The following is a 13470-nucleotide window of genomic DNA, read 5'->3' as shown; positions in this document are numbered from 1 at the left end:
AAAAAAAGCAAAACACAGGATGACTTTCGACACGCTAAGCGACAGAATTGCCGTCCGGGATCTTTGTACCCAAAACAGGCCTGTACACAAAAGAAGAAGTCTGGAATTGGATGGCAAGAGGAACCGGTCTGGCTACAAACAGTTGAAAACAAACAAAAGCAGGCAGCCGATAGGAACCTCACCAAATGCAGTGGAAGTGTATGTAGACCACCTGTTCCGTATGAAAACACCAGCGCCTCCTACGGGTGAACAGAACAGTGGTTTTTTTTCCTCTCTCTCTCTTTTTTTTTTTTAAAACAGCACATCACCATATTAAGTCATTCAGTACCAGCCAATTCTGGACCAAGTCTGAAAAGACGTTTAAAACCGTCTTTGGGAGTGAATGAGTTAAGAGAAGGGACACAGATATCGACTAACTTCTCTTGTTTGTTAACCGACAACTAGCCCTTATTTTAAACGTCAATCTGCAGTATTTAATCAAAGACCATTTCTGTCGGTGGCTTTCGGACTTGGTGAAGCAGCACGTGGCTCCTGACGCAAGGTTATTCTCGCACGGCCTGTTGCTAGTAAACCGTTCTTTTTGTGATTATCGGGGGGCAACTCGCTGTTGCCATCGTTCTGAAACTCCTCAAACTATGTTTATCCCAGTCGTAGCCGTGTCCAATGTGATTATCGATAGCAGCTCAACGCTCACGGCGCAAACCGCACGAAAGCCACTTGAAGAAAATTAACGTGGGGCTCCGCACAACTTCTCAGCATGTGTGTGTGTGTGTGGGGGGGGGGGGGTGCGAGGGGGGCAACCGGAGTCTCTGATGTAGATTCGACATCCTGCGGTGTAGCGCTGACCGTGAAACGCCTCCTCGCTGAGCTTGTTAGCGGGTAATTGCAGGCGCACAAGAAAACAACTCAGAGGGATCAATTGCCATTGCCAGTGTCAAGTGGCGACACGTTTTAAATTGTGACAGTGTTAAATGAAAGGGAGAGACGTCGAGATATCCAACCAAACACAAGAAATCTTTGCGTGAAATCTTGGAAATCCGGGTGTCTTTTAAAAACAAACTTGTGCTCGAAATCTTGTGTCAGATTTATTGATTTTTTGCCATTGTGGGGGGTGATGGGGCAGATTAGAAACCCGAGTACGGATTCTAACTTTCTCAGCAATCGACAATTGCAGTCGGGGCAGCCTGGTCTGGCAACCAGCACCTCCCCCATCCCATCTCATCCCTTTGTTTTGCCGAGTTATGGATTATACAAGACTAAGTCGGGGGTCGTCATCATACGTGCTTAGTGAACACGGCAGGGGTTCCACCAGAAGCCAAAGCAGTGTGAATTTTTTTTTTTTCATTTCACCCTGAGATGGAGTATAATGACTGATTATTTGAAATGGAGCGGGGGGGGGGGCAGAACCATTTACTTGATCTCGGCACAAACGTGACATAATTCCCATTAAAGTGAATCTTTGCATGATCTACTGTGTGTGACTCAGAAGTGAGATCATCGCTATTTGCTCGGCGGCGAAGGCAAAAACCCACGTCTTAAAAAAAAAAGGGGGGTGGGGGTTGGGGGGGGGTGCCAAACACATAGGGAGAAGCAGGATTTAAAAGACAACACTTCCTTCCCACAGAGAACGCAGCTGGAGAAACTCTCCGTGACCATTCCGGAGATTTGGGATGCAGAGAACGCAAAAAAATAAATAAAATAAAAGCAGGAATGTCGGCCAGGTGGGAAAATGAGGAAACATTGAGGGAACGTTATCAAGTGGTGAAAGTTCCTTTCTGAGCCGATTCATTGGGGGGGGGGGGGGGGGTAAGAGGCCTATTGAGGGGTAGGAGGTGGTGTTTAAAGGCGACCAGAGAGGATTTTGGGGGGGGGGGGGGGTTCATAACAGGAATGTTTAGTTGACAATTTTGGGAATGACACAGAATACACGAAAGGCAATATTCAAGGCTTTCTAAAACAAGAGTAATTCTTCCACCTTGACCCCTTTCTTGCTCGGCTGGCATAAAGCCCAGACCGTGAGATAATTCGCCCCAAAAAGAAAGAGAGAGGGCAGCCGGGGCTGACATAATAAAGAACATATATGCATGGAAGACATCCGGGAATAAAATGTTCCCAAACAACACCAGAGACGCACATGGCAGTGGGAAATGGGAATCAAGAGAGAGAGGGAGACAGAGAAAGGAGAGGGAGGTTGACTCTGGAAATGATGGCCACTCTGGCTCAGCAGACGGAAAAAGGCGGAAAACTACAACCGCTGTTGAGGAAGAACAGCCGACACCCCGAGACAATGTCCACATGAAGGCGGGCAGTTTGAATTGAAATAAATAGGGGGGGGGGGGACCCCCCCAACAAAAACAACAAAAAAATACTGCAGAGCCGACGATGCAGAGTGGAGTGCGCACACGGACATGATGAAGACCCCCCCCCCCCCCGACTAACATAAATCCAGTTTTCAAAAAAATGGATCGTGTGTTGCTCGAGTACCTGCGAGTCGGAGATTTCGGACGGTTTCTCGGTCAGGCTGCTGCTCTCAACAGGGATTAAGTCGTTGTACTTTGTGCTCACGTCTTCATCCGAGTAGTTGAGACTGCCTGGACTTGGCCTGGGAGGAGACCTGCATAAAAAAAAAAAAATCAGATTTGTACGTGATCAATTTAATACTTGACGCATCATAAACAGGATTTGCAGATTTTAGATACCGCAAAGCAGGTCCTTGATGGGGGGGTTCAAAAATATGATTGTTTCATGAGAAAACAAGTCATTTAAAAAAACAAACAACATGAATTATTCATTATTCCTTTTTATCGATCTTGATCTTTGGTTTCGCGTGATTGGACTTGCGATATTTCATATGCATATTCTCTGTGTTCTTTGCAAGCATTTTTGGTTTCACGCATTGTTGTTTTCCTGGCCCCTTGCGACCAGTGATTTGAGTCTCTACTCCGTCGGCGCGCTGATGAAAAAAATGTGGCCCCCTCCATCTTTGAAGATTCCCATTCCAGCTCTTAAACCATTTATTTGAAAAACTCATCCATCCATCTTCATGTGTAATGTCCATCTTTGTGTATTGTACTTATCCGAGAAAGCTCGACTATGAAACTAAGCTGTGGGCAAACATTGACAAAGCAATGAGATGCCAAGTTAAAAAAAAAAAAAAAAAAGTGAATTTAACTCTGCGCTTGAACCCGCACTAAGCGGAAGAAAATCAGCCGTAAACACCGCCGCCTGTCCGACACGGCTCGGAATTAGCCGGACTGCGGTAGGATTAAGAAGCTTGTTTGAATTGGGATCTGGCGGATGAGGCAGCAGGCCGGGCGCGAGGATTCTTTGCTATTCCGAGAGCCGAGATCAAGACGCGGTATTAATCCAGAATCATCGGGGATTCGGAAGCGCCGTTGCATAGGGCAGACCTGGTGTAGACGCCGTTCTTCCGGCAGAAGGAGTTCTTGACGGACAGCCTGCGGTTGTTCAACTCCAGGGTGGGGAAGCGACCCTCGTCCAGGCTCACCATGTCGCCGTGCGTCAGCGCGTTGCAGTTGGCGTTGTTACCTGCGGCGCACACGTACAGAGACACTGTGTGACCACAGGCCCGAGCGGGACGAGACCGTTAGAATTCTTGTCTCCATTCTTTCATATGTTGCATTAGTGGAACATTTTTGTTCTTCTTAAAGTTGCTATATTTAAAATGTACCGTATTGGGCCGAATATAAGACGGCCCTGATTATAAGACGATCCCCTCTTTTTCAAGACTCTAGTTTGAAAAAATACTTTTTCAACACAAATGAATTTTTATACAGAAGATAATTACAGTACGTCAGAATTTTTTTTTTTATAACAATATATTTGAGAGAAAAAGCATGTTATTTTGCCTCATTCAAATCTAAAGTGCAATCACATTCGTCAATGAATGGCTTCTGGTTTTTGAAATGTAAATTACCGCTATTTTTATTTTTATTCTTCGTGGCAGGGGTTCACTTTGGCCTGGAGAGTCAAGTTCAGCATTCACTTCATTGATATCTGGCGCCATCTAGCGTCGTCAATGGGTATAATGTCTAGACCCCGAATATAAGACGACCTCCACGTTTTCAGTCTTATTTCAATGCAAAAAACACCGTCTTATATTCGGGCCAATACGGTATGTATTGTTTTATTTTTTTTACATCCGCGATCTAATGAAACAATCGGTTAATTGTTTTACTGTAAGCAAAATTCAACATACAATTTGAGTCAAGAAAAAGAGCGAATGACCAGGCCAGCCTGTCCGTCTTAAAAATAAAATGTGGCCCCGGTGCACAAAAGTTTGCCCACCCCTGCGTTAGAGGTTGAAAACATTCTTTGCGAGCGGGGCCTCCACGGTTGCTCTGGGGTGACTTAAGGTCAACTGGCGGCTACACACAAGTATGTGAGTGAAGAAAAAAAAACCACACCAAAGCTTGCCACGGAGGTTTGTGTCAGGAGAGAGACGGGGAGGGCTCTTGTTTTTCGACTGTCAGTCAAATAGATAGACGGGCAGTAAGTGACCCTGTTGGGGCAACACGCCCCCCTACGGATAGCCAAGCCGCCTTAAAAGTGCCGAGCGAGGCAAAACAATGTCAAAGGACAAGTTCTGACCTTGCCCGGCGACATCGCTTCACCAACATCTGTTTCGGGACGGATTTATGGAAGAGTTATCTGCTCGTTAAACCAAAACATGATTTACGAGGACCAAAATGTTGGATTCTTCTCCGGCGGGGGAGTTAAAAAAAAAAGTTATAAAGCAACGTGGTTACCGTGTGGGTGGGCCTCACCTGATTCCGACTTCTTTGCATACTTCTTGCTCTGCCCTCGGATGATGAGGATGAAGACCAGCAGGAGGATGAAGATTAGCCCTACGAGGGCAACCACCACCAAGAACCACCACTCCTCGTAGAAGGGGGACACTTTTTGGGCTGGTGGTGTTATTAAAAAAAATAAAAGAGGAGGAGTCAAAGTTGTACTACAGTGGATTGATGAGTAACAAATGACGTCAAGATGCACGTTTATGGCAGACAGGAGTACCTGATATGGAAGGAGTGGGAAGGCTCGGCGCGCCGTAACCGTAGTCGTTCACGCCGATCACTCGGAAGTCGTAGCTGACGCCCTGCTTCAGAATATCCATGTTGAACGTGTGCGACGTCACTTCCTTGGGGATGTCCTTGATCAAGATGTCCCACAGGCCGTCGTCTGCAAAGCCAATAGAAACCGTGTCCTTGTTAACGTGGGGCCAAACGTATCGTTCGATTGATATTTCATATTTTCACTTCTTTACTACCACAGCAGTTATCAAATAGAGTTTCCTCTTGTAAATTCAAAGTAGGGATTCAAAATAAAGTTTCTGGTCCGGTGGAGGGTTTGCAGTTAGGGTATCAAATCAAGGGTTCAACCAGAGTGAGAGGGGTAAGTCCAGGTGTGGGTTTCTGCCCTCTGCTCCTCATGATCTCTCTCTCCTACTTCAGGTAAGTAGTTATAATGTAAATTTATTCTCATGATTTGGGAACAGCGCGTCAAAAATAGGCAGAACCAACGATTTACTTGTTCAACTTCACACTTGATGGGTGGGCAGAAACTCCAGTGATCCGACTGCTGTATTTGTTTGTATAAACATAAAAAAGTCAGTTTTCCAGAATGTGCCCTCTTTTTAAGATAAACCGTGAGCAATCCATCAGTTTCGCAGCTCCGGCAGGCATTAAAAAAAAAAAAAAAAGTGTGGGTAATATTTCAGTATTTCAATGCTGCCAAAGAGCTTTAATTACATGCCTCCACTGCCGGTTGTAAACACCACGCTAACTCTTAATGGGCCACACACGCACTCAAAACAAACACAACGCAACTCATTAGTCACAATGCAATAAACACTGGAAAACATCCAAAAAGTTGTCCTGCATGGAGACGAGGCATTGTATCGAATGGGCAGAACGCAGCAGTCAAGGTCTTCGAACCAGCATGGCGGCTGCTGCCACGCCAAACATGAGCACAGACATTATTATTTTTATTTTTATTTTTATTGTAGCTGGAAACAACTGCATATGTGCGATCCAGAGAAGTCTCGTTATTTTGTATGAGCAGCTGCCATGTTTTTGTGATATGCAATTTCGTATGCAAGATATTAAGTCAAACTGCAATTCAATAGAGGGCTCCGTCATTTTAGCAGTTACCCACAATGCACTACCGGCGGCCATATTGGAGGGCTGTTATTGTAGTGCATTGTGGGTAATTGCTAAAAGGACGGAGCCCTCTATAACAAAGCTTGCTTGTCATAATATTGTCCGAATTGATCAATAAGCTCTTAAAAGGGCCCCCGGATGGCGAGCGGGCGGCAGATGGTGACACTTGAAACTGCTTTTCCTCCCTTGAAAGACTCCGCCAAAATCTCGCCACACTCACCAGAAGGCCTGGCTTCGATGACGTAGCGTGTAATCGGAGCGCGTCCCGGGTCACCGCTGGTCCAGTGGATGGTCAGCGCTGAGCCATAGCGAGTGATAAAGGGGTCTCCGGGAGGTCCCGGGGATCCTGCGAAGCAATCCCAGAACTATTTAAGCATTTCAAGTTTGGATAGAAAAAAAAATCCATGGCGTCAGCAGCTACCTTCTCCAGGACCGGTGGTGATGTTGGCCTCCACCTCAGGCCCGTACACAAAGGTCCGAGCGCGAATGCGGAAGTTGTACGTGGCGCCGTCAGCCAAGTCCTTGAGCTTGAGCCAGAGCGGGCCGCTGCCCTTCACGTCCATCATGACGGTCCGACTGACGCCTGGGGGGGAGGAGGGGGAGTGGAGACAGTCGGCACAGGTCGCGGAAGACTCTGCGCAAACATATCACATTTAAAGCACTTCTTACACAGGACAGACGATGCAATGCAGTTAGTCGGTCGTTGCGGTAAATTAAAAAAAATCCTAATGGTATTCTCTTGTTGGCATGATTAAACAGGATACCTCAACTAGCCATAAATTGCAGCGGTTGGATAAACTGTGCTGGGCAACGACGCCTTTAATCAAACATACATTTAAATTCATACTCAACCGCTTTTAAAGCTGTTATTATTTGCTAAGCCAAGCAACTGAGCGGAGAGGGAGGAGGAGAGTTATACCGTCTATGGGCGTGCAGGGTTCGTAGACCAGACGGTAGCCCTCGATGATGCCGTTAGGCAAGGCGGGCTCGCCCCACGACACGTTAACTGAGGAGGTGGTGAGCTCGCTGAAGTGGATGAAGCTGGGGGCGCTGGGGGCTGAAACACAGAGGGCAGTATGGTGCATACGGTTGCGGAAAACAAAAAATGACATTGTGGTCGCTCTCGGCACACCACACGCTCACCGTGTGCCCCAATATATGCCCAAATGAGCTTAGCTACCTGCTTGTTGAGTGCGCGCCCTGATGGCGGGGCTGCGTGGTCCATCCCCGGCGGCGTTGAAGGGGGCCACGCTGATCATGTAGCTGGTGTAGCCGGTCAGGTTTTTCAGCTTAACGCTTCCCTCAGGCATGAACAGGGTCCGCAGACGCTCCGTCTCGTTCTTGCGTTGGGACTCCCAAAAGTAGACCTTTGGTGGGAGGAGTTACATTTGGAAGATTTGTTTTGGTCTCAAGAAGCATTGATTGGCGCTTTCATGTCATTTGCTGCGTTGGGTCTATCTCGGTGACAGACTGAGACTGCTGTTTTCTTCCCCGATCAAAACAATGTTGTCTTCTCCTGTGATCAAAACAGTGTGCCCCCTAGCGGATAATCCACAAATTGAATTTTATTGAAAATATTCCTTCTGTGTCTTCAATGCATTTTTTGTTTCACTTTTAAACGATCCCGCGGGCCGGATCGAACCTCCTTGGGGGCCGGTTCTGGCCCGCGGGCCGTATGTTTGACATCTTGATTTAGATAAATGAGATAAACTTGGTCAAAACAGTTGTTTTTAATAGTAGTTTTGGTTTGGATGTTTTAAATACATTTGATGTTATGAGTTACATTTATTTGTCGTTACATTTGGTTAAACTAGTACCCTATGGATGAATTAGTAACATCAAGTTGAATTCCTCTTCTTGAGGACCACTTTTTGTTTTTTACCTTGTAACCTTGGATGTCGCCATTTTGAGCGCTGATTGGCGGCGGGTCCCATGTGACGTCCAGTTGGGTGGCACTGGCGGACTGAACGGCTACGTTCTGCGGAGGCGCCGTGGGAACTAAACACCACCACATCCCATTATTAGGAACTCATAAGAGACATTATATGCTTAATAGAGCAGCAAATGATATGTTGCAGATAGTATGGCTGACAGGCCACATATACACACACACATAACTGTTCTTTTATCTAAACTTCACCAAAGTTTGCCTACTATCTATACGATGCTTATCAAGAGCATGTACACACCTGCTTCCCCGACAAACACTTCCTGGGGCGGGCTGGTGGGCCCCTCGCCCACGGCGTTGTACACGCTCATGCGGATCTCGTACCGCTTGTGCTTGCTCAGCTCTGTGACAGTGTTGCGCAGCAAATTAAACCAATCAAATCATACTTTGTGTTACCATTGTGGTTGTTGTGAAACTTACTGTCCAGCTCGAACTGCGTCAGAGAGGCGTCGCTCAGATTGCGGATGCTGTATGGTGCTGTGTACGGGAGGTGAAGTCATTGAAATGTTCGGAATAAGATGTTAACATTACATTTAAAATGCATCATTTTCAAATTATTCAAGGATGAAATGCGTACCATCAATATGAAATAAGTGAATAATTATGAGAACTCTTTTTGGGGCATGTTGGAGGGAAACCGACGCAGGCACAGGGGAGAAACATGCAAACTCCACATCGCAGGCAGGAGCCCGGATTTGAACCCAGGACCTCGGAATTTTGAAGCGGCTGTGCTCACCAATCATTCATGTATCATTCAGTAAAATAAAATACTACATTGACATTTTGGTGGCTCTGTTGACAAAAGCACACAGTGCAGTACAGAAATGCTTACAGTAACTATGATAAGGAAATTGTTTCCGCCACCTAGTGGTTCATTTTTTAAATGCTGCTATTTATTTTATTTAATTTTATTTGGGCTCACCCGTGAGGTCAGCCCACGCAGACATGCTGTTGATGGCGTGGAGGGAGTAACCTCGGAGACGGTCGTACAGCAGCTCCCGATAGCGGATGCGGAAGCCCAGCAGGATGCCGTTGATCCTCTCCTCGGGGGGCGGCTGAGAGTGGAGTACACAAGTATCATTTACGCCATTCGTATTATTTTCAAAAAGAGAAAAAATTAAAGTAACACGTCTTCTTTTTACCTTCCAGCGAATCAGCACTGACGTGGTGGTGTGAGGTGTGACGGAAAAGATGACGGGTGCTTCGTCCGGCGCTGGTGTGGTCAAGCACGGCAAAGGATCGAGTGGAATGAGCTGCATTTGACTCACTTGGGTTACATTTGGCGCATTGCCTACCATCCTGCAGAGTGGTGATGGCATCGCTCTCCTCGCTGTATTCGCTGTCCCCGATGTCGTTGGTCGCTTTCACTCGGAACTGATAGGACGTGAAGGGCTTCAGCCTTGGCAACACAAAGCGCAGCAAAGTGTCTGATTATCATGATTATTATGACTACATATGTGCTGAGTACCAATTTTTCCCTTTTGCAAACAGAAAAAAAAATGCTATGATGAAACGGCTACCTGGAGACAACGTAGGAGGTGGCGTCATGGTTGACGGAAGCCGAATGCACGGTCCAGTTGCTGTCGGGGAGCTGGCGGACTTGCACGGTATAGTAGCGCACAGGCGAGAGGCCGTCGCTGCCGGGCTCCCACGACAGGAGAACGCGGCGGGCGCGCACGTCCTTCTGAGGCACGGCGGGGCGGCTGGTGGGCTGCGGGCGAGCTGGCGGGGGAGAGGCAGCAGAGTTAAGACCTCATAATATTAACAGACAACATCCCTAAAAATATATTCAAGATATTTATTTTTTGCTGAAATGGACACAGATTGATCATTTGTAGATGGAAAAACATATTTTAACAATAAAATAGTGCTTTGTGTTTTTTTTTTTTCTTTTCTTAACAAAGCGCGTGAAAACGCGATTCAACTTGACCTCACGTTACCTCGTTTCTCCGTGGTGACCACCAGCGCCTCAGCAGCCTTGCCCCAGCCCTTGCGCGTCTGCGCCGTGATGCGGAACACGTAGACGCACTCAGATTTGAGGCCGGTGACGGTGTACTGGCGGGCGCTGGGGTTGAGCACGTCCACGGTGGCGGTGTTGCCGTTGGTGGAGTTGAGGTGGTACGTGATCTGGTACGCTGGTACACGGGAAGAGGGCGACTCAAGTACGCTGCCGAGGACGAAAGATGACAAATCTTTGCTTACCCAGGATGAGCCCGTTGGGTTGGGAGGGCGACTGCCAAATCAGACGAACCCAAGTGGTGCGCACCTCCGGGAACAGGATGCCCATCGGTGGTCCTGGCACTGCAGGAGGGAGATGATGTCATGATGACAACATGTTTCAAGCCATGCAACGCTTTCAATATCCTTGCAGACCCCCACTTAATCTTGCAAAGCCCCGTCCGTGGTGAACGCGTCTAAGAGAATCATCCAAAATGTCTACCGTCGTCCAGGGTCCTCTGAAAGATGGCCGGGGAACTGGGCCGTCCGTCTCCTACGCGGGTGAACGCCAGCACCTGGATCTCGTAGAGGACGTATTTGCCCAGACCCGTCAGCTGGACGCTGTGCGTGACGTTGCCCTCCACCATCCAGAACCGAGCGCCGCTGTCTGAGTCCTTCTCTTTGTACACCACCTGCCAAATGGCAGAGAATGAAAAGAAATTGCATAGAGCGACATGCCATGCAGTACACGTCAAAAGTTGTCACCCAGACCTTGTAGCCTAAAATGAGTCCATTTCGGTCCGGCTCGGGTACTTCGGACCAGCGCACCAAGACGCTGCTGGAGGTGGTGGCGAAGGCCGACACGTTGGTGGGCCCGCAGGATGGCACTGAACAACAAATGTATATTTTTTTTCATTCACAAAAATGTCAGCAAATAGTATTTAATGCATGCATTACATGTCAAACAATGTTCAAAACATATTAACTCATTCACTCCCAAAGACGTTTTTAAACGTCTTTTCAGACTAGGCCCAGAATTGGCTGGTACTGAATGAGTTAAGGATCAATAAAACGACATGAGATGCTATTATTTCGCTGCTAGCCTCTTTATACATCTTTATTATCTGATGGGGTTTTTTTTTGTCTCTAGCATTTACTTATTAGCCTTTATCAAATTATGCGGAGTAATTGTGATGTTAAATTTTGAAAAAAAAAAAAAGAAAAGAATTAAAAGCACTTCAGCATGTAGCGGTGAGCCTTAATGGCTAACGGGCAGGTCAAAGCTAACAAATAGAAAATAATCTCACCCGACTCCCGTGTCCGGCCTCTGATTGGCTGGCTCCAGGGTCCAAGTCCGATGCCATTGAGGGCCTGCACCCTCACCTCGTACTCGGTCCATTCCTCCAGGTCCTCGATCGTAAACTCCCTCTCCAAGCGGTCGGCGATGGCTTGGGTGAGCGGGCGACCCGATGAACCCGCCTTGGAGTACTCCACCCTGTAGCCTACCTGTTCGGCATTACCGTTATACTCCCACTCAGGCAGAGGCTGCAGAGGGAGTGAGAGACGAAATTGAGAGTGTGTGGAGGGTGCGAAATCTGATTGACGGCCGCGCCTGGATGCATCCTGTTCATACTTCGACCATGAATCGCACTGAGACGTTGACACCATATTGGATCTGGTAATGTAGCGCGACTGCCGCGTCATCCATCTACTATTGCGAATGTACTCGGCGTTTAACACCCAGAGCCAGACCTCATGAGATTAAAGCAGCATAATGGCTATTGATTGTATTTGGCCATTATAACATCATTTTGCAAATAGACTTTGCGGCGAATAATACTGTGAATTCCCGCGGCGAAAGCAGCCTCCAAACAATGACATCTTTCCAATTTAATTAAATTGGCCTGAAGTAATGACTCAGATTTTTCAATGTTGCTCAGCGAGCTTTTCTATTACGATGTAGGCAGGGTTTGAAATGAACTTTTTTGCTCACCAGCCTTTTATGCTGGTGACTCTCTGAAGTTAACAGCCAATAAGAATCTCCACCAGCCATTTTTTTCCAGCTCTGCTGTTTACCATATTACATCCATCCATCCATCCATTTTCCGAACCGCTTGATCCTCACTAGGGTCGCGGGGGGTGCTGGAGCCTATCCCAGCCGTCTTCGGGCAGTAGGCGGGGACACCCTGAATCAGTTGCCAGCCAATCGCAGGGCACACAGAGACGAACAACCATTCACGCCCACACTCACACCTAGGGACAATTTAGAGCGTCCAATCAGCCTGCCATGCATGTTTTTGGAATGTGGGAGGAAACCGGAGCACCCGGAGAAAACCCACGCAGGCCCGGGGAGAACATGCAAACTCCACACAGGGAGGCTGGAGCTGGAATCGAACCCGGTACCTCCGCACTGTGAAGCCGACGTGCTAACCACTGGACTACCGGGCCGCCCTACCATATTACATTACTTTTTAAATCTATTATTATTATTATTGTTGTTGTTATTATTATTATTATCATTACGAAAACCTGATGTGCTCGAGAAAAATGAGGGCAGATTCGGAATCAATACAACAAAAAAAAGATCTCAAAAAGTTTACAGGACTTGCAACGCTGATTAAAGAAAAAAGTAAAAACGTGTTGACCACCAATTACATACGCAGATTGAGATTGATAATATAAAGTTTTCTACTTTATCACAGCGAAGTGATTAGATTATTTGCTGAGGAACTCACAGCATTCAAAGTGTTACTTTGGTGTCATTTTGTTGCCAAAAACCAATAAATTCCGGAGCTTTATTTTGACAAAAGTAGTGCTTTGCTGCCATCTTGGCGTCAACAACGTCGAGATGAGTTGACCAGTTTTCATTTACTCAAAAACAATGCTTTGCTTCCGCGCATCTTAAGAGTTGAGAACCTATTTGAAGTGAATTGCGCAGCTTCATTTGGATAAAAGCAGCATCCGGAAGTCGCTCAATGAGGCGTTCAGAAATGTCAAAGGTCGCACCCGTCCGGCTCTGCTTACCATCCATCTTAACCACAGGCTCGTCTCACTGGCGGTGCGCAGCGTGACGTTGGCCGGGGCAACATCCGGAGGGGCAGGAAGCGTTTGGATCTTCCTGGAAGGTTGACTGGGGGGGCTGCTGCCCACAATGTTCACCTGACGCATACGGAACCTGGAGATTGAATTCCAATGAACCACCACATTGATGTCTTTTTCACCAGCATCTAGGTGCTTGAAACCCTACACCTGCTTAGACACCATCATTTCAAATCCTCACCGTGGCTAGAAACCCTGATCTGAAACCCTCGCTATTCTTCGAAGCACTAACTCAAAACCTTAGCTTCAAACCCCTAGCATGAAACCCAAACTTGAAACATTAAAATTAGCTTCAAACGTGAA

At 47.1% G+C, this 13470-nt stretch overlaps 1 protein-coding gene across 6 annotated transcripts in view; it reads right to left on the bottom strand.

Moving 5' to 3' along the window:
- sdk2b (sidekick cell adhesion molecule 2b) overlaps positions 1-13470 on the bottom strand; it is a 147238-nt gene that overhangs the window by 2901 nt on the left and 130867 nt on the right. The window contains exons 24-45 of one of the 6 annotated variants that reach the window (XM_086138873.1): positions 13093-13243; positions 11376-11613; positions 10840-10955; positions 10571-10760; positions 10333-10431; positions 10071-10265; positions 9651-9852; positions 9426-9529; positions 9273-9343; positions 9053-9185; positions 8551-8607; positions 8372-8473; positions 8065-8180; positions 7363-7549; positions 7102-7239; positions 6604-6816; positions 6403-6528; positions 5038-5202; positions 4788-4928; positions 3411-3573; positions 2485-2614; positions 183-239 (exon numbers count right to left, since the gene is read on the bottom strand). In XM_086138873.1, coding sequence (XP_085994999.1) covers positions 183-239; positions 2485-2614; positions 3411-3573; positions 4788-4928; positions 5038-5202; positions 6403-6528; positions 6604-6816; positions 7102-7239; positions 7363-7549; positions 8065-8180; positions 8372-8473; positions 8551-8607; positions 9053-9185; positions 9273-9343; positions 9426-9529; positions 9651-9852; positions 10071-10265; positions 10333-10431; positions 10571-10760; positions 10840-10955; positions 11376-11613; positions 13093-13243 — 3094 coding nt within the window. The remainder of the gene's footprint in view (positions 1-182; positions 240-2484; positions 2615-3410; positions 3574-4787; positions 4929-5037; positions 5203-6402; positions 6529-6603; positions 6817-7101; positions 7240-7362; positions 7550-8064; positions 8181-8371; positions 8474-8550; positions 8608-9052; positions 9186-9272; positions 9344-9425; positions 9530-9650; positions 9853-10070; positions 10266-10332; positions 10432-10570; positions 10761-10839; positions 10956-11375; positions 11614-13092; positions 13244-13470) is intronic. The other 5 variants (XM_086138874.1, XM_086138875.1, XM_086138876.1 and 2 more) reach the window with 5 other exon arrangements.

This window comes from Hippocampus guttulatus, chromosome 19 (genome assembly GCF_054856545.1).
Source record: "Hippocampus guttulatus isolate MCC_2025c chromosome 19, RoL_Hgut_1.0, whole genome shotgun sequence".
Classification (NCBI taxonomy): Eukaryota; Metazoa; Chordata; class Actinopteri; order Syngnathiformes; family Syngnathidae; genus Hippocampus; species Hippocampus guttulatus.
The sequence above is the reverse complement of the archived record's forward strand: the minus strand, read 5'-3'. Positions and strand labels throughout refer to the sequence as shown.